The sequence below is a fragment of the Zosterops lateralis genome (assembly GCF_965231275.1).
Source record: "Zosterops lateralis genome assembly, chromosome: 33".
Classification (NCBI taxonomy): Eukaryota; Metazoa; Chordata; class Aves; order Passeriformes; family Zosteropidae; genus Zosterops; species Zosterops lateralis.
In genome coordinates this window covers 3,068,741-3,094,376 of record NC_139793.1, presented here as the reverse complement: position 1 = coordinate 3,094,376, position 25,636 = coordinate 3,068,741, and the positions used below count along the sequence as shown (strand labels likewise).

At 61.8% G+C, this 25,636-nt stretch overlaps 4 protein-coding genes across 5 annotated transcripts; 1 reads left to right on the top strand and 3 right to left on the bottom strand.

The window, feature by feature from the left end:
- Positions 1-428: 428 nt before the first annotated feature.
- SYCE1 (synaptonemal complex central element protein 1) lies at positions 429-4,423 on the bottom strand (the record flags this gene model as incomplete). The annotated part of the gene is made up of 11 exons (XM_083881303.1): positions 429-780; positions 916-1,005; positions 1,094-1,179; positions 1,246-1,332; positions 1,472-1,535; positions 1,687-1,776; positions 1,877-1,931; positions 2,180-2,305; positions 2,829-2,903; positions 2,996-3,326; positions 4,376-4,423. 11 exons carry the CDS (start codon positions 4,421-4,423, stop codon positions 726-728), a joined length of 1,107 nt encoding a protein of 368 aa, XP_083737429.1. The 3' UTR covers positions 429-725.
- A 696-nt stretch (positions 4,424-5,119) lies between these two features.
- On the bottom strand, positions 5,120-8,347 carry MON1B (MON1 homolog B, secretory trafficking associated). Its single transcript, XM_083881451.1, has 4 exons — positions 7,268-8,347; positions 6,021-6,846; positions 5,784-5,931; positions 5,120-5,315 (listed from the first exon to the last, which is right to left on the bottom strand). The coding sequence occupies exons 1-4, from the start codon at positions 8,271-8,273 to the stop codon at positions 5,133-5,135; spliced, it is 2,163 nt and encodes a 720-aa protein (XP_083737577.1). The 5' UTR covers positions 8,274-8,347; the 3' UTR covers positions 5,120-5,132.
- Positions 8,348-9,772: 1,425 nt separating this feature from the next.
- On the top strand, positions 9,773-11,084 carry PTPN18 (protein tyrosine phosphatase non-receptor type 18; the record flags this gene model as incomplete). The annotated part of the gene is made up of 5 exons (XM_083881302.1): positions 9,773-9,823; positions 10,060-10,115; positions 10,196-10,398; positions 10,510-10,584; positions 10,978-11,084. 5 exons carry the CDS (start codon positions 9,773-9,775, stop codon positions 11,043-11,045), a joined length of 453 nt encoding a protein of 150 aa, XP_083737428.1. The 3' UTR covers positions 11,046-11,084.
- Positions 11,085-11,125: 41 nt separating this feature from the next.
- Positions 11,126-14,739, bottom strand: UXT (ubiquitously expressed prefoldin like chaperone). Of its 2 annotated transcripts, XM_083881362.1 has the most exons (6): positions 14,654-14,739; positions 13,921-14,002; positions 13,188-13,252; positions 12,612-12,719; positions 11,978-12,041; positions 11,126-11,527 (listed from the first exon to the last, which is right to left on the bottom strand). In XM_083881362.1, the coding sequence occupies exons 1-6, from the start codon at positions 14,719-14,721 to the stop codon at positions 11,483-11,485; spliced, it is 432 nt and encodes a 143-aa protein (XP_083737488.1). In that variant the 5' UTR covers positions 14,722-14,739; the 3' UTR covers positions 11,126-11,482. The 2 variants fall into 2 exon arrangements, with proteins under 2 accessions (XP_083737488.1, XP_083737489.1); XM_083881363.1 differs by lacking the exon at positions 13,188-13,252.
- Positions 14,740-25,636: the final 10,897 nt, after the last annotated feature.

Here is a 25,636-nt window from a genome sequence, read left to right as displayed (position 1 = left end):
GGGGACATGGGGGGACATTGGGGACATGGCGGGGCATGAGGGGACATGGGGGGGACATGGTGGGGCATGAAGGGGTCTAGAGGGGCATGGGGGTCATTGAGGGACGAAAGGGGATCTGGGGGGACCTGGGGGGACATGGGGAACACTGGGGACATGAGGGACGTGGGGGGACCTGGGATGACATTGGGGACATGAGGGGACCTGGGAGAACATGGTGGGGCATGAGGGGATCTGGAGGGGCATGGGGGACATTGGGGACATGGAGGACATGAGGGGACATGAGGGGACATGGGGGGACATGGGGGACGTGAGAGGACATGGGGGGACATGGGGAGCATGAGGGGACATCAGGGACATGAGGGGACATTGGGGGACACAAGGTGGCCTGGGGGTACATTGGGGACATGAGGGGACATGAGGGGACATTGGGGACCTGGGGGAGCGTGAGGGGACACAGGGGACATGAGGGGACATGGGGAGAATGGGGAGGACAGGAGGAACTTGGGGGGACTGGAGGACATGAGGGAGACTTGGGGACATGAGGGGGACATGGTGGGGAGGACAATGGGGAATTTGGGGACATGAAAGGACACAGGTGGCCCGTAGGTAAGACACAGGTGGATCACAGAGGTGTCACACAGGTGTCAAAGGTGTCACACAGGTGTCACACAAGTGTATCACAGGTGTCCCAGGTGTCCCTCGGGCTGTGTCCCTCTCATCCTCCGTCACTCTGGCTGAGCCTCCAGGGGGCGCTGCAGCTGCTGCAGCTCCTCTGCCAACCTGGGGCGGGGCCAGAGATGGGTGGGGCTGGAGGTGGGCGGGGCCTCGAGGGGCCCAGGTGACAGGGCCACACCTGTCCTGAGGGGGTCACACACCTTTCCCGGGGATCACACACCTGTCCCAGGTGTCACAAACCTGTCACGGCGCTGCCGGCTCAGCTGCTGCCGGCCCAGCTCCACCTCCAGCTGTCGCTCCGCCTTCTCCTGCTCCTCTTGCACCAATCGGCTGCAAGAACAATGGTTTAGGGGGCGTGGTCATGTGCTGAGTGGGCGTGGCCACCTCTGAGGGGGCGTGGCCAGAGCTGAGCACTCACCTGATCACAGGTGCCTCCGGGCCCAGCTGCTCCTCCGTCTCCAAAATACGGCGCTCTGGGCAAGGCGGGACAATGGTCAGCCCCACCTGGCTTTGCGGGGCTCAGGTGTCCTGGGGGTCATTCAGGGGCTTGAGGGGGGTCCTCTGGGGTCACTCAGGTGTCAGGGGCTCACCCAAGCTCAGCCACTTCTCCTTCACCTTCTGCAGCTGCACCAGTTCAGCCTTCAGGTGGGCTGGAGCCTGTGGGGGACACGGGTGTGGGTGTGATCCCAGGTGTGTGAGGGACCCCCAGGTGTGTGAGGGACTCCCAGGTGTGTGAGGGTCCCCCAGGTGTGTGAGGGACCCCCAGGTGTGTGAGGGACCCCAGCCCTGGGCTCACATGTGTTTTATGAAGGTGTTTGTGCTCCTCCATGATGGTCTCGAGCTGCTGGCAGTACTGCCACCTGCGGGTGAGGGGACATAGAGGTCACATGGGGGTCACACAACCTGTGTGGGTCACCTGGTGACACTCACAGCCCCACCTGTGTCCCCTGGCCCCACTCGTGTCCCCTGTCCCACCCGTGTCCCCTGTCCCACCCGTGTCCCCTGTCCCACCTCTGTTCCCGCCTCAGGTGCCGCAGCTGCTCCAACTTCTGCTCTGTCCCTTCCAGGTCCTGCTGCTGCTCCAGGCAGAGCCCGCTGCACCTGCGGGGGGTCAGGGGGCACCAGGGGTGTTTGGGAGGTGGGGTCAGAGGTCACCTGGGCACAGGTGAGGCTGAGGAGGGTCACAGGTGTCCCCACTCACCTCTGACCTTTGGCCTCCATCTCCTTCTTGTGCAGCCGCGCTCTCTGCAGTGACTCTGGTGGGGTTGGGGGGTCACAGGGGTCGAGGTCAGGGGGTCAGGGGGGTCAGGGGGTCATGGGAGAGGTCAGGGGGGTCACAGGGGCCAAGGGGGTCCCTCTGTCCAGGGGGATACACAGTGGGGGTCACAGGAGGGGCCACAAGGGTCAGGGAATCATGGGGGTCAAGAGGGATCTGGGGGCGTCAGGGGGGTCAGGGGAGGGTTTGAGGGGTGTCCCCAAAGACCTCAAGGCCCCCTGGGCTCACCCTGCACCTGCTGCCAGCGCCCCTCCAGTGCCTCCTTGTGCTGCTCCACTGCGGGGAGGGGAAGGGAGCTCAGAGCCCTGTGACCCCACAAAACTCTACACACCCCCAGCGACCCCACAGACCCCTCTGTGTGTGTCCCCACAAACCCCTCAGGGTCCCTACACACCATTTAGTGTCCCCACAAAACCCTACACACCCCCAGTGACCCCACAGACCCCTCAGGGTCCCTACACCATTTAGTGACCCCACAAACCCCTACATACCCCCAGTGTCCCCACAGACCCCTCAGGGTCCCTACACACCCCCAGTGACCCCACAGACCCCTCTGTGTGAGTCCCCACAAACCCCTCAGGGTCTCTACACATCATTTGGTGAACCTACAGACCCCTACACACCCCCAGTGACCCCACTGACCCCTCTGTGTGAATCCCCACAAACCCCTCAGGGTCCCTACATGCCACCCAGTGACCCCACAGACCCCTCAAGGTCCCTACAGACCCCCCAGCAATCCCACAAACCCCTCAGGGTCCCTACACACCATTTAGTGACCCCACAAACCCCTCTGTGTGTCCCCAACCCCCTCAGTGTCCCTCTGCAGACCCCTCAGGGATCCCCCAGACCCCTCAGTGTCTCCCCTCAGGTGGCTCACGCTGCTCCAGTTGCCGGCGCAGCTCCTCACAGTGACCCTGTGCCTTCACCAGCTCCTGTTCCATGGCCTGATGGACTGTGGGACACGGTGGGACGGACAGAGGGACATGTGGGATGCAGGGGGACATGGCAGGGACATGGCGGGGACACAGGGACCCTCACACTCACCTTTCTGCATGCTGTGCACCTGCCCCAGCAGCACCTCCACCTGTGGGATCCCCCCAGGGGGACCTGAGGGGGGAGCTGGGCAGGACACAGGGACACTGCGTCTCTCGGGGACACCTGGGAACGCCTTGTCCCTGGGCCGGGGGGACACGGGGACACACGGTGGTCTCGGGGGGTCCTGGCTGTAGAGCCCCTCACTGTGTGGGTCCACGTCCATCACTGCAGCCTGCAGGGACACGGTGGGGACATGGCAGGGGACACAGGGGACATAGGGGGTGACGATGGTGGGCACTGGCTTGTCCTCTCGTGTCACCTTGTCACTTTCTTCACTCCTCTTTTCTCACCCTCAACTCCGCATTTTCTCTCCACATTTCCTCCCTCCTCCCCTTTTCTCTGTTCTTCCGAGTTCCCCCCATCTGCCACCTCCTTCTTCCAGTTCCGGTCGCCTCTATCCCTTCCATTTCTGTCCCTCCTTTCCCTTTCCAGTCTTTTCCCCTCTTGCTCCATTTTCTGTCACCAACACCCTCCTTCCGCTCCCCTTTTTACACTTTTCTGTCTTGTATCCTTACACTTTCTCCCTTTTCATCACCCATTTCCTCTCACCTTCTTTCTGCAGCTCTGTCAGCTCCTCTCCTTCCCTTTCCCTCACGTTTTCCCGCCCTTTTCCCCCTCATGTTTTCCCGCCCTTTTCCCCCTCATGTTTTCCCGCCCTTTTCCCTCTCATGTTTTCCCGCCCTTTTCCCCCTCACGTTTTCCCGCCCTTTTCCCTCTCATGTTTTCCCGCCCTTTTCCCCCTCACGTTTTCCCGCCCTTTCCCCCTCACATTTTCCCGCCCTTTCCCCCTCACATTTTCCCGCCCTTTTCCCCCTCACGTTTTCCCGCCCTTTTCCCCCTCACGTTTTCCCGCCCTTTTCCCCCTCACGTTTTCCCGCCCTTTTCCCTCTCATGTTTTCCCGCCCTTTCCCCCTCATGCTTTCCTGCTTTTCCCCTTCACATTTTCACACCATTTCCCTTCTATTTTTTCACCTCACATTTCCCCACCTTTTTCCTCTCACATTTTTCCTTTCCCCCTCACATCTTCCCACCATTTTTCATCCACTCTTTGCCCTTATTTTTGTCCCCTTTTCCAGCTGTTTCTGTCCCTTCCTGGCACCATCTTCTGTTCCCTTTTCACCCCCAGCCTGTCACTCCTTCCATCATATTCTCTTCCCTCTTTTCTGCTTCCTTTCCTGTCTATTTTTGCCCTCAATTTCTTATCACCTCTTCCAGCTTTTCCTGTCACATTTTCTTATCTTCTTTTAACATGTTTTCCCACCAATTTCTGTCCCCTCATCCATTTCTTTTCTGCCCCATTTCCCCCCTTTTCTATCTGCTCTTACCCACCTTTTCTTGCCGGTTTTCTCCCCATTTTCTCTCCCGCATTCCTCTCATTTTCGGTTTGGTTTTCCCCTTCTCTGTCCCCCTGTCCTCTCCACCCTTCCTTCTCTCCGTCACCCCTCAGGACATGCCCCTGCCATCCCTCACACCTCAGGCCATGTCCCTGGCACCCCCTCACTCCACAGGACGTGTCCCTCCATCCCCTCACACCTCAGGCTGTGTTCCTGTCCCCCTGTCCTCTCACCCCTCAGGCCATGTCCCCATCCTCCTGTCCCCTCACCCCTCAGGTTGTGTCCCTGTCCCCCCATTCCCTCACCCCTCAGGACATGCCCCTGCCTCTCCCTCACCCCTCAGGATGTGTCCCTGCCATCATTCACCCCTCAGGACATACCCCTGCCACCACATCACCCCTCATGACACGTTCCTGCCATTCCTCACCCCTCAGGACATGTTCCTGTCCCCCTGTCCCCTCACCCCTCAGGCCACATCCCTGCCATCCCTCGCCCTTCAGGACATGTCCCTGCCATCCCTCACCCCTCAGGCCATATCCCTGTCCCCCTGTCCCTTCACCCCTCAGGATGTGCCCCTGCCACCCCTTCACCCTTCAGGCCACGTTCCTGCCATCCCTCGCCCTTCAGGACACGTTCCTGCCATCCCTCGCCCCTCAGTCCCTGTCCCCGTCCCCCCATCCCCTCACCCTTCAGGACACGTCCCCTCAATCCCCCAGGACTCAGGACTCTCCCGGGGGTCTCAGCGTTTATTGTCAGCCCTCGGGCTCGGGCGCCTCGGGGCGCGCGGGCGCGGCACAGAACGGGGCCGGGTAGCGGATGAAGAGCCAGTCCTCCTCCTTCTTGAGCCAGCGCAGCAGCTTGGTCAGCACGGCGATGGCGCCCGCCTTGGTCACCAGCGGGCTGAAGCAGCTGTACAGCTCGAACTTGCTGGTCACCTGTGGGGAGAGCCACGCCTGTCAACGCTGGGAGGGACTGATGGTGCTGCCAGTGAGGAGTCTGTTAATTGTGAGATTTACTGAGCACGGTGCCAGTGAGGATTCTGTTAATTGTGGGGTTTACTGATGGCACTGCCAGTCAGGATTCTGTTAATTGTGGGGTTTAGTGAGCACACTGACAGTGAAAATTCTGTCAGTTGTGTGGTTTACTGATCACACTGCCAGTGAGAATTCTGTTCATTGTGTACTGATCACACTGCCAGTCAGAATTCTGTTAATTTGTGGGATTTACTGATCACACTGTCAGTGACAATTCTGCTAATTGTGGGGTTTACCGATCACACTGCCAGTGAGAATTCTGTTAATTGTGGGGTTTACTGATCACACTAACAGTGGGCATCTTATTGACTGTGGGATTTACTGATGGCACTGCCAACGAGTATCCTGTTAATTTTGGGATTTACCGACCCAGGCCAGCAGCGTTTCCTTCTCGGCCACGTGGTAGAGCAGGCGCAGGGGCCGGTGCGGGCTGTGCACTCGGCTGTGCAGGTAGTGGTACAGGTCGAAGAGGCGGTGCTGCTCCTCCTCGCTGGTGTAGGGCTCCTCCAGCTCGGGGCTGCGGCCGGCCGGGGAGGAGGGACAGTCAGGTGAACGCCGGGGACACCCCCACCCGCCCAGCCCCGTCCCGCCGCCATCCCCACACACCTGGTGAACTGCGGCAGCTGCTGCATCTCCTCCGGCCCCTCCAGGGGTTTGTAGAGAAAATGCCGGAGCTCGGGCGCGCCGGGCCGGGACGGGCCGTACCCCGCTCCCCCTCGCACGGCCGCCGCCAGCTCGGCCAGCCAGCCCTGCGCCCGCAGCGTGTCCTCCAGCTGCCGCCGGCACGCCGCCGCCGCGTAAAACCCCTCCCGCTCCGTGGACAGCAGGATCAGCCTCACGCCTTCCTCATCGTCCTCCTCCTCCTCGCCCAGCCGCGCCGCGTACGCGTAGAAATACCCGTCGGGGTTAAAGCGGGGCAAACACACCGGGGTCCACACCTCGCCCGCCCCCGCGCCGGCCCCGCCGCCCAGCAGGTTGAGCAGCAGGTGGAGGTCGCTGGCGCAGAGCCGCCCGCCCTCGGCCAGCGCCCGCTGCCGGGCCGCCGTCACCAGCCTCCCCCGGGCCGCCAGCACGGCCAGAGCCGGAGCCGGGCGGGCGGCGGCGGCGGCGCGGCGCAGAGCCCCGGACACGGCGCGGCGGAGCCCCCCGGGCAGGGGCAGGCAGCGGGCGGCCCCCAGCAACAACCGCCCGTCGGCGGCGGCCCCGCAGAGCAGCCGGTCCAGCACGGCCTCGGCGCCCGCCAGCAGCCGGCGGAGGTCGAAGCCGCGGCGCCGGGCGAAGACGCGGGCGATGCCGCCGCGGGTCAGCAGCGACAGGATCTGCTCGTGGACGAAGGCCAGCTCCCGCCGCAGCTGCGCCGCCGACTGCCGGGTGCGGGACACCGACACCAGCAGCAGCGGGCCCCGCTGCTCGAACACCAGCGTGCGGTCCTCTGCCGGGGAGAGAGAGAGAGAGAGAGAGAACACCGCGGTCAGACGGGGTGGAGAGACGCGGAGGGACTCGGGAATAGTCGGTTTGGGGCTAGCCAGATGTGTTGTTTTGGGGTGTGCGGTTGTTTTTGGAGAGTGGCTGTACCATGGGAGGTTTTTTTGGGGAATGGCAGGACCAAGAAAGGGATTTGGGGAGGAAGAGAGTTTTGTACCTGGCCAGGCTGATTTGGTAGATTCAGCTGTACCTGCGAGGGGTGTTTTTGGGGGTGGGATGTGTTTTGGAGGGGGCTGTTTCCACCAGGGAAGGCTCTACCTGTGGGGGCTGTCTCAGGGCTACCCGCGGGTGGGGCTGTGCAGGTTTGGGGTCACCCATGGGTGGCTCTATGTAAATTTGGGTGTTCCAGCCCCCCACCAGCCCCGTACCGGAGCAGATGGCGCGGATGGCGTTGCCGCCGCTCTGGATGAAGGACACCAGGGCCATCATGACGCCCATGGTGGCCGCCAGCGCCTCCTCATTGCCGTGCCGGGAGTAGATCGGCTTCCCGGCCTCGCTGAGCACGAAGACGTGTTTGCGCCGCGCCCGCCAGCCCGCGGCCGCCACGTCCTCGTCCACGCCGCGCCGCCCGCCCGGGCCCGACGTGGCCGCTGCTGCTGTCACCGCTGCCGTCACCTCCTCCTCTTCCTCACCGGGGTGACACGCCGGGGATGTCACCGCTGCCGTCACCTCCTCCTCTTCCTCACCGGGGTGACATGCTGGGCATGTCACCGCCGCTGTCACCTCCTCCTCTTCCTCACCAGGGTGACATGCTGGGGATGTCACCGCTGCCGTCACCTCCTCCTCTTCCTCGCCGGGGTGAGCTGGGGATGTCACTGCTGCCGTCACCTCCTCCTCTTCCTGACCTGAGGTTGTCACTGCTGCTGTCATGTCCTTCTTGCCAGAGTGACACCCTGGGGATGTCACCACCGCTGTCACCTCCTCTTCCTCCCCTACAGGAGGATGTCCTGGGGACGTTGCTGCCGTGGTCATCTCCTCCTCACTGGGTTGAATACCCGGGGGTGTCACCTCCTCCTCCCCATCCCCAAGTGGGGGACACCCCGGCGATGTCACTGTTGTGGTCACCTCCTCTTTGTCACCGGGGTGACAGCCCTGGGATGTTGTAGCTGCTTCTGCTGTCACTGCTGCCACCACGTTCTCATCCCTGTCACACGGCCCACCTTGGGGTGTCACTGCCACCTCCTCGTCCTCCCCAGAATGGCATCCCAGGGACATTGTGGCTGTCACCACTGCTGCCACCTCCTTGTCCTCCTCCTCCTGATTCCCAGCAGGGTGACACACAGATGATGGCACGGCTGTCACATCTTCCTCCTCATCCTCCCCTCTGTGGTGACAACTTGGGGACGTCGTGTCTGCTGTCCTCACTGGGTCCATCTCCGCCACACCTGTGACCAGCAGGGGGCGCCGGGGCGGTGCCTGCGCACCTGAACAGCCCCGCCCTGCCCCACCCTGCCTTCACCAAGGGCGGGGTCAGGGCTCCTGGCACCTGTAGGGGAGGTGAGGTGGGCTCGCTGGGGGCGTGGCTCCACAGGCCACGCCCCACTCATAATCCACACCCCCTCTGGCCCCACCCAGTCGGCCACACCCCGGTGGTCTTCACTAGGCCACGCCCACTGACATCAAGCCACGCCCCCACAGTGCCTCACCCGGCACACCCCACACGTGCCTCTCTGGCCACGCCCCTACAATGAAACCACGCCCAATCCCACAAAGCCACACCCCCTAAATGGTTAACCACGCCCCCGTAAAAGCCCCGCCCTCCGGCGCGCTCGCCCCCCGGCCGCCCCCTCCCCTCCCCGCCCGGCCCCGCCCCCGCCCTGGCCCCGCCCACCGCCGTTCCCCCCCTCTGGCCCCGCCCCCGCGCTGTCCCCGCCCCGCGCGCGCTCACCCCTCGCGCTCCCGCTCCCGCCGCCACCGCCGCTTCCGGGGCCGCCGCGCCGCGCGCCCCGTGACGTCACCACGCCGCCGCACCCACCAATCACCGCGCGGCGCGGGGGGAAGGAGGCGGGGCTGCAGCCTGCTGGATAATCAGGGGGCGCGGGACGGGGCCTCGGGAATGACGCCTCTTTTGGCGGGTTCTGCCGCTCCACCCCTTTTCCCGCGTGACTCCCTGTGACGTCACGCAGGGGGGCGGGCGGGACGCAGCCTCGTGCAGGGGGGCGGGGCCAGAGGGATCTATAGGCGCTATAGGCGCTATAGGAGCCCGGCCCCGCCCCCGCAGGCCCACAAGGGCCACAGGGGACCCTGAATGTCCCTGGGGGCACCCGAGGGGCTGCGTGACCCCTCCTCCATTGCCCCACAGGGCCTTTAGGGGCCCCCAGATGAGCTATAGGAGCCACGGCCACACCAGCGGTGCTTTAGGGGACCCTAGAAATCCTATAGGCACCCCCCAAAGACTATTTGGGGATCCCAGAAGCTCTACAGGCACCCCTCCAAGAGCTTTAGTGGACTCTAGAAATTCTACAGGCACCCCTCCGAAAGCTTTAGGGGACCCAGAAGCTCTATGGCACATCCTGAAGAGCTTTAGGGGACCCATGCAGGGACTTTAGGCTCCATAAGGACCCCAAATCTCCACAGCAGCACTCAGAGGCTCTGTAGGGTCCATAGAGCCCTCCCAGACACCCTGAAGGGGCAATGGAGACCCCAAGAAGCCCCACAGAGCCCCTAAACAGCCCCTACAGTGTCTATACGGACTCCCGGGCTCCCATAGGATCCTCCTCAAAATGCCACAGGGAATTTCCAGGGGAGCTCGGGTCCAGCCCAGGGGCAGGGCTCCCGCCGGGGGCGGCGCCTCGGGGGGCCTGAAAACCCCCCAGGTCCCCTCCGTGCCCCACACACACCTGAGACCCCCCCAGCCCTCCCTCAGGACCCCCATGGCCCCTCCGCCGCCCCCCGGGCACCTCAGCCTGGCCCGCGGGGTCCAGGTGAGAGTTGGGGACCCCCCAGGGGAAGGAGGGGGGGCCCTGCCCGGAGCTCGGGGGGCATCCGGGGCGGGGTGGGGGCCGGGGCGGCCACGGCACTTCCTGCCCCCGGAAAGGGGAAGTGAAAGAAACGACCCGGGCTGGCCTTTCTGGGGGGGCGAGAGGTTTAGGGGGGGACGCGGGAGCTCCGGCAGCCCCCCCCTCTTTGGGGGGCCGCAGGTGACCCCCTGCCTCCCCAGCCCCCCCTGTACCAGGACGCCGTGGCCCGGCGCGCCCTGCGGCCCGCGCTGCTCAGGTGAGTATTGACCAGCGGGGGGGACAGGTAACCCCGGCCAGGTGTCCCTTCTCTCCTTTAACCCCCCACCCCTCCCTCAGGAGCGTCTCGGTGCCGGCCGAGCCCCCCGCCATGGATGTCACCTACGCCGTGGTCAACAAGCCCCGCCGAGGGGGCGGCGCCGCGGGGAAAGGCCCCTCCCCTTTGGGCAGAGACTCCGCCCCCTTCGGCCGAGACCCCGCCCCCTCGGGCACGTGCTCGCTGCCCGGCAGCCCCGTGCGCCGCCCCTCCCCCAGCCCGGCAGGTCAGTAGGGGGGGGTCTGGGGGGGGGGTCTGGAGGGGGGGAGGGGTCCCAGGTGTTGTTGGGTGGGGGGTCTCAGGAGCGATAATTCTGACCCTGCTCCCCCCTCTCCAGGCTCCCCCAGACCCACGGATGGCGCCTATGAGGTTGTGACCCCCCCTGCAGACCCCAACAGCGGCCCCTCCCTCGGTGAGCATGGGGGTCTCTGGTGTCCTGAGGGGGGGTCTCTGGTGTCCTAGGGGGGGGTCTTGGTGTCTGGGATGGGGTTTGGGGGAGTCTCTGGTGACCTGGGGGGTGTCTCAGTGTCTGGGATGGGTTTGGGGGTCCCTGGTGTCCTGGGGGAGTCTTGGTGTCTGGGACGGAGTTTGGGGGGTCTCTGGTGTCCTGGGGGGTGTTTTGGTGTCTGGGATGGGTCTGGGGGGTCCCTGGAGTCCTGGGGGGGAGGTGTCTCGATGTCTAAGATGGGTTTGGGGGTTCTCTGGTGTCCTGGGGGGGGTCTCGGTGTCTGGGGGGGGTCCCTGGTGTCCTGGGGGGTTCAGGGGGTGTCCATCCCCCCCTCACTGACCCCCTGCTCCCCTCCAGGGTTTAATTTTCGCATTGGGAAGCCCAAAGGGCCGCGGGACCCCCCGGCCGAGTGGTCCCAGGTATGAGGGGGGGGCTGGACCCCTGGACCCCCCCAAAGAGAGGAGGGGCTGCAGCAGAACCCACCCGACCCTCACAGAGCACAATATAGAGAAAAACTGATTTATTTTGATAAATAAAAACTGATTTTGAGAGACACGGACGTGCCTGGGGGGGGGGCACAGAGGGGTCTTGGCTGCCCAGGGGGGTCTCAGGTCTCTCTCAGGTGGGAGCCTGGACTCCGAGGTTACTCCTGATTTACTCCATGGCCCATAACAGGCTGCTCTGAGGCTACTCCAGGGTCACTCAGGAGTCAGGAACACATTACTCCAAGGGTTAAAAAACTCCACTTTACTCCAGGGTTACACACACGTTACTCCAAAGTTTAAAAAACCCTCCACTTTACTTCGAGCTTACACACAGGTGTAAAAATCCCACGTCACTCCAGGTTTACTCCAGGTGTCCCTCAGGGCTCGGGGGGGTCCTGCAGCCCCTGCAGCTCCCGCAGGCCCTGGGAGGGGAGGGGCAGAGCATTGGGGGCGTGGCCACAGGTGAGAGGGGGTGTAGTCAGGTAAGGGGTGTGGCCAGGTAAGGGGTGTGGCCAGGTAAGGGGTGTGGCCAGGTAAGGGGGCAAAGTCAGGTAAGGGGGTGTGGCCAGGTAAAGGAGTGGGGTCAGGTAAAGGGGTGGGGTCAAGTAAGGGGTGTGGCCAGGTAAAGGAGTGGGGTCAGGTAAGGGGGGTGGGGTCAGATAAAGAGTGGTGTCAGGTAAGGGGGGTGGGGTCAGGAAAGGGGGTGTGGCCAGGTAAGGGAGTGGTGTCAGGTAAAGGGGTGGGGTCAAGTAAGGGGTGTGGCCAGGTAAGGGGTGGGGTCAGGTAAGGTCTGGGGTCAGGTAAAGGGGGCGGGGTCAGTTAAAAGGTGTGGCCAGGTAAGGGGTGTGGCCAGGCAAAGGGGGCGGGGTTACCTCCAGAACCAGCCGGATGTGGGCGCGGATCTTGGCCCCGTCGCGGGTCAGGGAATCGCTGAGCCTGAAAGGGGTGGAGCTTAAGTGGGCAGGGCTTAAATGGGTGGGGCTGCAGGAGGAGGGGTGGCCAAAAGGTGGAGTGGGTGTGGCCAGATGATTGGCAGGGTGAGGTCACACCTTTTATGGTCATAGGAGTGGGCAGTGCCTTCCTTTTACGGTGTGGGCGTGGCTTGGGCAGCATGGGCATGGCCTGATGAATGGCATTCCCTTTTTGGTCACGGGTGGAGATGTGATCTCCTTTTATGGTGTGGGTGTGGCTGAAGGGGGCGTGGCCTGCCCACCTGGACCCTCCTGTGACCACAGGAAGTGGCAACGGGGGTGTGGCCTAAGTGGGTGTCTTCCAAAAGGGGCGTGGTCACCTCCCACCCCAAGGATAGTTGGTATAGGGCGTGCCATGGGGGCGTGGCCTAAGTAGGTGTGGTCTCAATAAAAGGGTGTGGCCTGTGACATGTGGGCGTGGCCAAGGCAGAATGACCTGGGGACAATGTCCAGCACTCAGGGGCGTGTCCAGGGGTGATGGGCGTGGCCGGGGGCGTGTCCAGGAATGATGGGCGTGGCCGGGGGCGTGTCTCACCTCTGCAGGAGGGAATTGCGGCGCTCCAGGTGCCGAAGGGCCTCGGGCAGCGTCAGCTCCGCAAAGAACCCAAAGCCCAGAGCCACAAAAACCCGCCGGGGGTCCGGGCTGGGGGAAAAAAGGGAGTCAGGGGGGTCCCCCAGAGGTTTATGGGGTGTCCTGGGCGGTGTGGAGGTCCAGAGGCAGCAAATTTGGGGGATTTGTGGGGTCTCTGGCGGGTAATGTGATCTCAAAAGGAATTCTGGGGATTTTTAAATTATTTTATTTTGAGGTATTTTGGAGGGTCACAAAAGTTCCCAGGCTGGTCTTGGGGGAGTTTTGGGGTCGCTCAGGGCAGTTCTGGGGTCTCTGAAGTGGCCAATGGGTGGTTTTTGGGGGTGTCTGAGGGGGTTTTTGGGGTCCCAGGGGCAGCAAATTTAGGGAATTTATGGGGTCTTGAAGGGGTTATGAGATCTGGACGGGAATTTGGGAGGGAGTTTTGGGGTCACTCAGGGCAGTTCTGGGGTCTCTGAAATGGTCAAGGGGTGGGTTTTGGGGGTGTCCGAGGAGTTTTTTGGGGGTCCCGGCCTCACTCACACTTCGGCGCTGACGAAGAAATTGCAGCCGAGATCCACCTGGGTGTGCAGGGGGCCCTCGGCGTCCTGAGGACCCGAAAACCCCCCCGGGACCCCAAATGTAACACAGAGAACCCAAAACACCCCCAAGGACCCCCAACCTCTGCCCCCACAGGGACCCCAAACACCCCCAGACCCCCCAAATCCAATGCAAGGCCCAACAAATACCCCCCAACTCCCCCAGGAGACCCCCAATTACCCCCTGAATTCCCCAAATTCCCACAATTCCCCTCAAATCCCACCAAAAAGCACCCAACCCCCCCACGAGACCCCCAAGTACCTCTCAAATCCCGAGATCCAATGCAAGACTCCCCCAAACATCCCCAAATCTCCCCAGAGACCCCCAATTCTCCCCTGAATACTTCCAAATCTCCTCCAAACACCCCCCAAATCTCCCAAAATTCCCACAATTCCCCTCAAATCCCCCCAACCATCCCCCAAATAGCACCTGACCCCCTCACCCGACCCCCAATTACCCCCCAAATCCCCTGAGATCCAATGCAAGACCCCCAAATCTCCCGAGAGACCCCCAAATTATCCCCTGAATCCCTCCAAATTCCTCCAAACCCCCTAACCCCCCCCCACCAACCCCCAAATATTCCCCCCCAAACGCCCTCCAGATCCCCCCAATTCCCCTCCAGGCCCCTCCCTTCCCCAAGCCACGCCCCCTTCCCCAGGCCACGCCCCCCGTGCACCTGCAGGCGGGTGAGGGCGGAGCGGAGCTGCAGCACCTGCGCCTGCTGCTCCAGGACGGCGTCGCGCTGTTCCTGCACCCGCCTGCGGGGGGCGCCGGTGGGCGGGGGCGGGGTCAGGAAAATGGGCGGGGTCAGGGAAAGGAGCGAGGTCAGGGAAAGGGGCGTGGCCTCGCGGGTTTAGGAGAACCGCAACAGGCAGGGAGAGGGCGTGGTCAATTAAGGGGCGTGGCCTCACAGGTTAAAAGGCGTGGGCTCAACATGTGGTTATGAGGAGGAGGCGGGGCTAAGGCAAAGGGGTGTGGCCATTAAAAGGGGCGTGGTCTCATGGGGTTAATGGACGTGACCAGACCTCCCAGTTGTGATGCTGAGAGGGGCGTGGTCACGAAAGGGGCGTGGTCACCTAACAGTTATTATGTATGCAGGGCTTAGAATGAGGGGCGTGGTCGTGAAAGGGGCGTGGTCTAATGGGTTAATGAGCGTGACCAGACCGCCCAGTTGTGATGCTGAGAGAGGGGCGTGGCCACGAAAGGGGCGTGGTCGCATATAAAGATATCATGTGGAGGCGGGGCTAAAGAGGAGAGGGGCGTGGCCTCGTGTGTTAATGGGCGTGGCCACAACACGCGGTGACGCTGCTGAGGCAAAGGGGCGTGGCCAGAGCGCCGAGCGCGGGGAGGCCCCGGCGAGTTTCGGAGGGGGAAGGGCGGGGCTGGAGTCGCGACATGACGTCACCCACCTCAGGTCGCGCTGCAGGACGTCGCTGACGAACGCCTCGTAGCGCTGCGCCTTCTCCGCCGCCGCCATGCCGCCTCTGACGTCATCGCGGCGCGCCGGGGCGGCAGAGCCGGAAGTACGTCATCATAGCCGCGCGGCTTTGGGGCGCCCCCTAGCGGGCGGGAGGTCCCGGCGACTGTCGCATGTCGCGACATCCCCGCCGGGCTCCGGGGCTCCGAGCCCCTCCTGGGACAGCGGGGACCCCCCAAACCCGCACTCATTGCTGTGGGAGCGGCTCCCCAATTTTAGGGTGTCTCCCATTATTTTCGGTCCCCGATTTCGGGATTGTCAGGATTGGAGGAGGAAATTTTGGGGCGTCTCAGCACTGGAGGTGTGGGAGAACGTTTGGGGTGCCCCAGGGGAGGGGGAATTGGGAGGGGCTCCCCAAATTGGGGGTGACTCCGATTTTTTTTGGGATCCTCGCTTTGGGGAGTCTCAGCATTCCGGGCAAACTTTGAGGGGCAAAATCCCGGGATTTTTGGGGAATCCTTGAACTTTTGGAGTCCCATTTTTTGGTAAGATTTTGATGCTTCGAGCAAAAGGGGGAGTGCCCTGAATTTTTTTTGGAAATTTATTTTGGAAGCCACGGGTGTGTCCCAGGTGCCTCCCCCAGCCCCAAAATCCCCCTCAGGTTCTGTGGGCACAAATTCCTGGTCTTGTGGCCACCCCCGGCCCTTCCTGGCCACCCCCCTCTCCAAAACACCGCCCGCCAAATTTTGGGGTCCTTCTCGCTCCCTTTTCTCCCCCCCTCAAATCTGACACAGCGACAGCAGCTCAGGGATTTATTGTCCCTTCAAAAGGGGCGGGGCCAAAGCGAGAGAGCGTGGCCAATGAGGAGGCGGGGCCAAGCAGAGGGGCGTGGCCAACGGGGGCACGACCAATGATGAGGCGTGGCCAAACGGAGGGGGCGTGGCCAACGGGGGCGCGACCAATGAGGAGGCGGGACCAAGCGGAGGGGCGGGGCCAATAGGGGCGCGACCATGAGGAGGCGTGGCCTGGATGGGGCGCGGCCAATTAGGAGGCGGGACCAAGCGAAGGGGGCGTGGACAAGCGGAGGGGGCGGGGCTTAAACACACACACACAGAGCGCACACGGAGAGACCCCCCACCACAAATTGGGGGGGGGGGCGAGCACAGAGCGAGGGGGGCGTGAGGGGATTTGGGGGGTCCCGTATGGGATTTGGGGGGTCCCAAACACTTGAGACCCTCCCCCAGGCTGGATTTGGGGGATCTCGGGTGGGATTTGGGGGGTCCTGGGTGGGTTTTGGGGGGTCCTGAACACCTGAGACCCTCCCTCAGGCTGGATTTGGGGGGTCCCGGCTGGGATTTGGGGGGTCCCGGGTGGGTTTTAGGGGGGTCCCAAGTACCTGAACCCCCCTCCCCTCACAGGTGGAATTTGGGGGTCGCAAAGTGACGAAATTTGGGGGAATTTGGGTGGGGCTGCACAGCGAGGATGGATTTAGGGGAGAGGTCTCGGGTGCTGGGGCCCCCCGGATGGGTCTGGGGGTGAACCCGGGGCGGTTTGGGGTGCTCGGTTCCCCCAAAATGGGTCTGAGAGGTGTTGGGGTGTCCCCTCGGGGGGGGTTTGTGGTGCCCCCGGAGGGGTTTTGGGGTTCCCCGGGGGGGTTTTGGGGGACGGCCCCCCTGGATGAGTCTGGGGGAGATCCCAGGGGGTGTTTGAAGTGCTCCAGGGGGAGTTTTGGGTTTTTGGGGGTTCCTCAGGGGGTGTTTCAGGTGTCCCCGTGTGGGTTTTGGGGTGCAGCCCCCCCAGATGGGTCTCAGGGTGCTCTTGGGGTCCCCCCGGGCAGTTTTGGGACCCCCGGGGCAGTTTTGGTGTCACCCCAGGTGCAGTGTTGGGGTCCCCCAGGGCTGTTCTGGGGTCCTGGGGCTGTTTTGGGGTCACCCCCGGGCAGTTTTGGGGTGTCCCCGGGTGAGATTTTGGGTCTCTCTGCAATATTTGGGGTCCTCCCGGGGCAGTTCTGGGGTCCCGGGGCAGTTTTGGGGTCCCCTCCACGCAGTTTTGGGGTGCCCCGGGCAATTTTGGGGTCCCCTGGAGCAGTTTCGGGGGTTCCCCCCGGGGCTGTTCTGGGTCCCCGTGGGGCAGTTTGGGGCCCGCAGGATTGTTCTGGGGTGTCCCCAGGGTATTTTGGGTCCCCCCAGGGCAGTTTCGGGATGTCCCCTGGGGTAGTTTTGGGTCCTCCAGGGGCAGTTCTGGGGTCCCCGGGCAGTTTTGGGTCCTGGGGCAGTTCTGGGTCCCCAGGATTGTTCTGGGGTCCCCCAGGACAATTTTGGGGTCCCGGTGTCAGTCGGCGAAGAGGCTGGCGAAGCTCTGCCGCAGCGCCCGGAGGCTCTCGGGGGGTCCCTGCTCGGGGGCGGGGCTGCGGAATTTGGGGGTTCAGGGGGGTTCGGGGGGGGCTGGGCCACGCCCCCTCCCCTCACAACCCCCCCACCCCCGACTTACCTGGGGGGAGGGGCTCCAGGTTTGGGGGCCAGGGCGGGTTTGGGGGCGATGGGCGGGGCCTGGGGGCGGGGCTGGCGAGTGGTGGGCGGGGCTTGTGGGCCAGGTGGGCGGGGCGTGCCCGAGGGGGGCGGGGCTTGCGGGCGGGGCTGGGAGACTGACGGGGAGCGCTGGAGGCGGGGCTGGGGAGAAGTGGGCGGGGCTTGCGGGCGGGGCTGGGGTGACGTAGCCGGGCCGGGGGGGCGGGGCTGAGGGGCTGAGGTGGGCGGGGCTTGGGGACGCGGCTGTGAAGTGGGCGGGGCTTGTGGCCTTGGCTGGGGGGACACAGCCGGGCCTGGTGGGCGGGGCTGGGAAGTGGGCGGGGCTGGAGGGCGGGGCTGTGCTGTGGGCGGGGCTGGAGGGCGAGGTTGGGACGTGGGAGAGGTTTGTGGGCGGGGCTGCGGGGAGGTGGGCGGAGCCTGTGGGCGGGGCTGCGGGGTGGGTGGGCGTGGCTGAGACGCTGCAGCAGCCAGAGGTGGGCGGGGCTGTGCGGTGGGCGGGGCTTGCGGGTGCGGCTGTGGGGAGCTGGGCGGGGTTTGTGGGCGTGGCTGAGCAGAGCCGGGCGGGGTTTGTGGGCGTGGCTGCGGGGAGGTTGGGCGTGGCTGGGGCGTGGCCCCCGGGCTTTGGGGGCGTGGCTGGGGCGTGGCCCCCGGGCTTTGAGGGCGGGGCTGAGCAGCAAGTGGGCGGGGCTGGGCGGGGCCTCGAGGTGGGGCGGGGCCGGGCTGGGTGGGGCGTGGTGAAGCTCCGCCCATTTGTGGGCGTGGCTGGCCCTGCGGTTGGGGGCGGGGCTGGGCAGGGCCGGAGGGAGGCGGCGCACCTGCAAGGGAAGAGAAACACCTGAGAGGGGCGGGGCTTGAGCCAGGGAAAGGCCCCGATTTTGGGTGGAATCCCCCAAATTTTGGAGTGTCCCAGGGAACTGACGGCCTCCCCAAATTTTGGGTGATTTGAATTATTTTCACTCCACTCTCTGGTGAAGTCTCAAAATTTGAGGCAAATTTAAGGATTTTTTGGGAAAACCTGAATTTTTCCAAGCCCCATTTTAGGGAAGATTTTGATGTTTTGATCGAGATCAAATCCCTGAATTTTAAGGAATTTTAACTCTTCCATAAATCCCTGAATTCTGTTTTTTTGGGGGTTCACAGGAACTTTTTGGGGGATTTTGGGAATCCAAATTGGGGGGGGTGGGTTTAACTCACCCTGGGGTTGGGGTCTCTGCTGGGGGGGAGTCCCCGGCCGGGAGGACCCCGATGTCGCCTGTGGGGCAGAAAAGGGGGCGTGGTTTAATTTGGGGGATTTTTTGGGGGGTTCTGGGGGTGTGTGTGGGGAGGGGCGGTTACCTGGGGGAGGGGCCGGGCGGGGGAGGGGCTCCGTGGGCGGGGCAGCTCCTCCCGCATCCGCTCCAGCACCAGCTCCACGATGTGGCCGCGGTCCTCGGCCGCGCCCGGGCCCAGCAGGGGCAGCCACGAGCCCAGGACCTGCGGAGGGACAGGTGGGGGGCTCAGGTGTGCCCAGGTGTGCCCAGGGTGTGCCCAAGTGTCTCAGGTGTGCCCCAGGTGTACCCCAGGTGTGCCCTAGGTATGCCTCCAGGTGTGTCCACGGTGTGCCTAGGTGTGCCCCACCTATCCCAGGTGCTCCCCAGGTGTGTCCCAGCTGCCCCCAGGTGTGTCCCAGGTGTCCCCAGATGTGCCCAGGTGTGCACAGGTACTCCCCAGATGTGCCCCCAGGTGTGCACACAGGTGCTCCCCAGGTGTGTCCCAGGTGTCCCCAGCTGTCCCCAGGTGTGCCACAGGTGTCTCAGGTATACCCCAGGACTCTGGGTTTAGGGATAGCCACATGCTCCAGGTGTGCCCCAGGTATCTCGGGTGTCCCCAGCTGTCCCCAGGTGTGCCCAGGTATACCCCAGATGTGCCCCAGCTGTGCCTGAAGTCTCTCAGGTGTCCCCAGCTGTGCCCAGGTGTGCACAGGTGTATCCCAGGTGTGCCCAGGTGTATTCCAGATGTGTCCCAGGTGTGCCCAACTGTGCTCCAGGTGTGCTCGGGTGTGTCCCAGGTGTGCCCCAGGCGTGCCCAGGTGTACCCCGGTGCATCCCAGGTGTCTCAGGTGTGCCTCAGATAACCGGGATGGGCCCCCCCAGTTTTGTGGGAGGGCCCCAGGTGTCCAGGTGGGCCCCAGGACTCTGAATTTAGGTTCAGCCACATGCCCCAGGTGTGCCCAGGTGTGCCCAGGTGTGTCTCAGGTGTCCCCAGCCATACCCAGGTGAATCCCAGGTGTGTCTCAGGTGTGTCCAGGTGTGCCCCAGCTGTCCCAGGTGTCCCCAGATGTTTCCAGCTGTACCCCCAGCTGTGCCCAGGTGTGTCCCAGGTATATTCCAGATGTGCCCAGCTGTGCCCCAGGTGTGCCGCACCTGGTCCAGATGTATCCCAGCTGTGCCTCAGGTGTGCCCAACTGTGCCAAGTGTGTCCCAGGTCCCCCCAGGTGTGCCCAGGTGTGTGTTACCTGCACGATGTGCTCCTGCCCGTCAGGGCCCCGCAGCGCCTCCACCCCGCAGATGTCGACGCCCCCGAAGAGTCCGGCGCAGGCGTCCACCCACCCCCGGTGCCTGTGGGCGGGGCGGGGTCACAGGCCACGCCCCCTCGCATTGGCCACGCCCCCTGGGCGAGGCAGAGCCCTGCCCAAAGCCCCGCCCCTTCCCCAGTCCAGCCAATAGGCCCCACCATGTGTAAAAGCCACGCCCCCTTCCGAATGGCCACGCCCACAAAAGCCTCACCCCAGCTATGTGAAGCCCTCACGGCCACACCCCTTCCCATGGCCACGCCCATCTACACAGACACACCCCTACATGCATAGCCCCTCCCCTTTATTACACAGCCACGCCTCCTTCTGCATAACCCCGCCCCTTCCTGACTGGCCACGCCCTTCTCTCCCAGCTCCACCCCCACCCTGAGCCCCTCGGGGCCCCCCCAAGCCCCGCCCCCTGAGGCCCCGCCCCCTGCACTCACCTGGGGCTGAGCGCGACCGGCTCCACCTGCGGCCCCTCCCCCGCCGTGTCCCCGCCCCCCAGGGACCACCTGGGGGTGACACGGGGTCAGCGGGGGTCACCCAAACACCGCAGGCCCCGCCCCTGCTCAGCCCCGCCCCCAGGATGAGGCCCCGCCCCCAGGACGAATCCTCCCATTGTCCCAGTTCCCCCCCAGTCCCTCCCAGTCCCTCCCACTTCCCAACAAGTCCCCTCCCAGTCCCCCCAGTCCATCCCAGTCCAGCCCAGTTCCCTCCCAGCCCCTCCCAGTTCCCTCCCCAGGCCCCCAGTCCCTCCCAGTCCCCTCCCAGTGCCCTCCCAGTCCCCCCAGTCCCCTCCCAGTCCCCCCAGTCCCCCCAGTGCCCCCAGTCCCCCAGTGCCCCCAGTCTCACCTCAGGGCCCTGTACTGGTCCCCAATTCTCTGCACTCGCAGTTTCTGTGTCCCCGGGGGCTCCGCCCTCAGCAGCGCCCCCGCCCGGCCCCCGCCCATGGCGGCCGCCACCGCCCCCAGCACCTGCGGGGACCCCACCCGCACCTGGGGACAGGGGGGTGCATGGGGACACGGCCATGGACACGCCCACGGACAGAGACACGCCCATGGACACAGAGACACGCCTACAGACACGCCCATGGACACCAGAGACACGCCCAGTGTAACAGCCAGAGCCCACGCCCACAGCGACGCCCAGGGACACATCCTCTTATGCAAAGTGTCACACCCAGAGCCACACCCAGTGTCACACCCAGAGCCACGCCCAGTGTCACACCCAGAGCCACATCCAGTGTCACACCCAGAGCCACGCCCAGTGTTCTACCCAGAGCCACGCCCAGAGCCACACCCAGTGTCACACCCCAGAGCCACGCCCAGTGTTATACCCAGAGTCACGTCCAGTGACACACCCAGAGCCACACCCAGAGCCTCGCCCAGTGTCACACCCAGAGCCACACCCAGAGCCATATCCGGAGCCACGCCCTGATGGCCACACCCACCGAGCCACACCCCATTTGGCCACGCCCACACAGCCACGCTATAGAGCGAGTGCTTTGGCCACGCCCTCACCAAACCGTGCCCAGAGGGACACCTGCACAGAGCCACGCCCACATACAGAGCCACACCCATGCAGGGCCACGCCCCGGGCCACGCCCACCAGAGGCCACGCTCAATCAGACCTGGTGGGTGGGGCTGGGGGAGGGGCAGGGCCTCACCTGTCCCACCCCGGCGGGGGAGGGGCTGAGAGTCACCGTCATGGGGAAGGTCGGGGAGGTCAACTGGGGACAGAGGGGACACCAGTGACACAACAGTGACACCAGTGACACCAGTGACATCACCTACTTGTCCCAAAATAGATCCCAGTACTCCCAGTTCATCCCAGTTCCCTCCCAGTCCCCCCAGTCTCTCCCAGTGCTCACCCAGTCCCTCCCAATCCCCTCCCAGTCCCCCCCAGTCCCCCCCAGTCCCCCCCAGTCCCCCCCAGTGCTCACCAGTCCGCGGGGCCGGTGCAGAATCGCTGTGGCACCAGTGGAAAGGCCTCATGGCCCAGTTCCCGCTGCAGCCGAGCCAACTGGGCAAACTGGGAGCACTGGGAATGTCAAGGGGCAGCAAACACCCCTGCCCAGTGCTCCCAGTGCTCCCCAGTATCAGCCTCAGTCCCCTCCCCGTGACCCCCAATTCCCCCTGTTCTCCCTCCCAGTCTCTCCCAGTCCCCCCCAGTCCATCCCAGTCCCTCTCAGTGCCCCCCAGTGTCTCCCCAATCCCCTCCAGTCCCTCCCAGTTACCCCAAATCCCATCCCAGTCCCTCCCAGTCCTTCCCAGTGCCTCCCACTGCCCATCAATCGCCTCCCAGTGCCTCCCGATCCCTTCCAGTCTATTCCAGTTCCCCCCCCAATCCCCTCTTAGTTCCCTCTCAATTCCCTCCCAGTCCCTCCGAATCCCATCCCAACACCCCCAGTCCCTCCCAGTTTACCTCAAATCCCGTCCCAGTCCCTCCCAATCCCCTCTCAGTGCCCCCCAGTCTCCCCAGTCTCCTACCAGTTCCATCCCAGTGCGTTCCTCTCTCCCCCAAATCCCCTCCCAGTCCCTTCCAGTCTGTCCTAGTCCCTCTTAGTTCTCTCCCAGTACCCCCCAGTCCCTCCCAATCCTCTCCCAGTCCCTCCCACTCCATCCCAGTCCATCTCACTCCCCCCCAATCCTCTCCCAGTTCCTCCCAGTCCCCTCCCAGTCCCTCCCAATCCCTCCCAGTCCCCCCAGTCTCACCAGACACGGGGGGTGGGCGAACCCGTAGAGGGCGGGGAGGGGGTCAGCGCTGGGGACCCCCCCGAGGTGCAATCCCGCCAGGAGCCGGCGGGGGCGCCCGCGGCCCCGCCCTGCGGCTCCTCCCGGACCAGAACGAAATCGGGGCGGAGCCTCCTGGGGGGGGAGGGGTCATGGGGGTCATGGGGGGGTCAGGGGGGTCAGGAGGGGTCAGGGGGGGTCATGGGGGTCATGGGGGGGTCATGGGGGGTCATGGGGGTCATGGGGGGGTCAGGGGGGTCAGGGGGGATCATGGGGGGTCATGGGGGTCATGGGGGGGGTCAGGGGGGTCATGGGGGCCATGGGGGGTCATGGGGGGGTCATGGGGGGTCATGGGGTTATGGGGGGGGTCATGGGGGGGTCATGGGGGGTCATGGGGGGTCATGGGGTTATGGGGGGGTCATGGGGGTCATGGGGGGTCATGGGGGGTCATGGGGGTCAGGGGGTTATGGGGGGGTCATGGGGGGTCAGGGGGGTCAGGGGGGATCATGGGGGGTCATGGGGGTCATGGGGGGTCAGGGGGGTCAGGGGGTCATGGGGGGGTCATGGGGTTATTGGGGCGTCATGGGGGGTCAGGGGGTTATGGGGGGGTCATGGGGGGTCAGGGGGGTCAGGGGGGGTCAGGGGGGTCAAGGGGGGTCCCCAAAATAGTCAACACATCCCCCACCCCCCAAAAAAAAAAATCCCAACCTTTCAAACCCCAAATCGCAAATCTCCCCCTCGAATCAAAATTTAATCCCCAAATAAAATAAATAAATTAAAAAAAAATTTTTTTGAAGGATAAAAGAAATCCCTCACCCCAAAATTTGCAATGTTAAATAAAGATAATTGAAAAAGAATTTAAGAATAAAAAAATTAAAATAAATGAAAAAATAATAATAAAAAAAGAGCCAATTTTTTTAAAAAATCAAAGAATAAAGGAAACCCCCCCAAATTTTGTAATATTAAATAGAAATAATTGAAAAACAATTTAAGAATAAAAAAAATAAAATAAATGAAAAAAATAATTTAAAAAGCCAAAATTAAAAAAGAAAAATCAAAGAATAAAGGAAAACCCCCCAAAAGTTTGCAATGTTAAGTAAAAATAATTGAAAAACAATTTAAGAATAATAATAAAAAATATTTTAAAAATAAAAAAAAGGACAAAATTATAAAAGAAAAATCCAAGAATAAAAGAAATCCCCCAAAATATTGAAAAGCAATTTAAGAATTAAAAAAAAAATCAAAAAAAGCCAAAATTAAAAAAGAAAAATCCAAGAATAAAAGAAACCCAAGAAAATTCCAATATTAAATAAAAATAATTTAAAACTCAATCAAAAATAATTTTAAAAATTTATTAAAAATTCCAAAATTAAAAAAAAATAAGAATAAAAGAAACCCTCCAAAAATCTAATATTAAATAAAAATAATTCAAAAGCAATCTGAGAACAGAAAAACCCAAAATAATTCAAAAAAAGCCAAAATTAAAAAAAAAAAAAATCCAATAAAAGAAACCCCCCCAAAATTCCAATATAAAAAAAAAACTAATTCAAAAACATTCCAAGAGTAAAAAAACCCTAAAAAAATCTAAAAAAAGTGCCAAAATTATATATGTACATATAAAAAAAAATTCCAAAATCCAAAACCAAGAGTCAAATTAAACCCACAAACAAATTCAATGTCAAATAAACCTCCCCAAAAAAAAATCCCCAGAGAAATCCAAGAATCCCAAAAAAATCCAAAATTTCAGCCCCAAAATTAGGAATAGACCCCAAATTCAGCCCCAAAACTAAAAGGGGACCCCAATTTTAGCCCCCAAATTAAAAGGGGACCCCAAATCCAAACCCAAAATTAAAAGCGACCCCAAATTCAGCTTCAAAATTAAGAGGGAACCCCAAATTCATTTCCAAAAGGAAAAGGGGGGACCCAGCACCCCAAAATGCAGCTTCAAAATTAAAAAAAGACCCCAAATTCAGCCCCAAAATTAAAAGAGACCCAAATTTAGCCCCCAAATTAAAAGGGGACCCCAAAAAGGAAGGGGGGGACCCCAATCTGTACCTGGAGCCCCCCGGGGGGAGTCGATGGTGACACTGAGGGCGCCGTGGGTGGAGACGGCCAAGGAGAGCTCCGAGAACTGCGCCTGGGGACCCCAAAACCCACCCCAAAATCCTCCTGGGGGACCCCAAAATCCACCCCAAAAATCCTCCTGGGGACCCCAAAAACCTCCCCAAAAATCCTTCTGGGCCCCCCAAAATCCCACCCCAAAAACCTCCTGGGGACCCCAAAACCCACCCCAAAAATTCTCCTGGGGGACCCCAAAATCCACCCCAAAAATCCTCCTGGGGACCCCAAAATCCACCCCAAAAATCCTCCTGGGCCCCCCAAAATCCACCCCAAAAATCCCCCTGGGCCCCCCAAAATCCACCCCAAAAAACCTCCTGGGGACCCAAAATCCACCCCAAAAACCTCATGGGGGACCCCAAAAACCTCCCCCAATCTCGCCCCAAACCTGGAGCCCCAAATTGGGTTCAAAGAAAGAGATTTGGAGTAAAAATTCCGATTTTTGGGGGGTTTGAAATCTTTTAGGACTGTGAAATTTAGGAAGGAGCCCCAAATTTTTGCTTTTTTACCCCAAAAATCTGTCCTGAACCCCCAAACTGAGTCGAGGTTTTAGGAATCCTGACTCCAAAACCTCCAGGGGACCCCAAAAAAATCTTTGAATTGAGACAAGGAAAGATTTCAAGGCACCCCAAAATTTCCCTTAAAGGAAAATCAAGATTTCCCTTAAGGGGAGCCCCGAAATTTCTCTCAGGGACCCCAAAGTTTCCTTCAAGGGACCCCCAAATCCCCCCTAAACTCGAATCCCAAAACTGGGGAGGAACAGGAGGTTCAGAACATCCCAAAATTTAGGACAGACCCCCAAAAATCCAGGGAAATCCCAACCCAAACCTCCCCAAATCAACCCAAACCCCAAAACCGCCTTTGTGGGGTGGACCTCAAAATTTAGGGGGACCCCAAAGCATTAAAAGACCCCAAAATTTTAGAGGGGATCCCAAAATTTAAGGGAAGGGGATCCCAAAACTCACCTGCTCCACCCTGAGCTCGGCGTCCCCGTGGACGGATTTGCCCTTGAAGGGTTGACCCTGCAGGGGGGACCCCAAAAA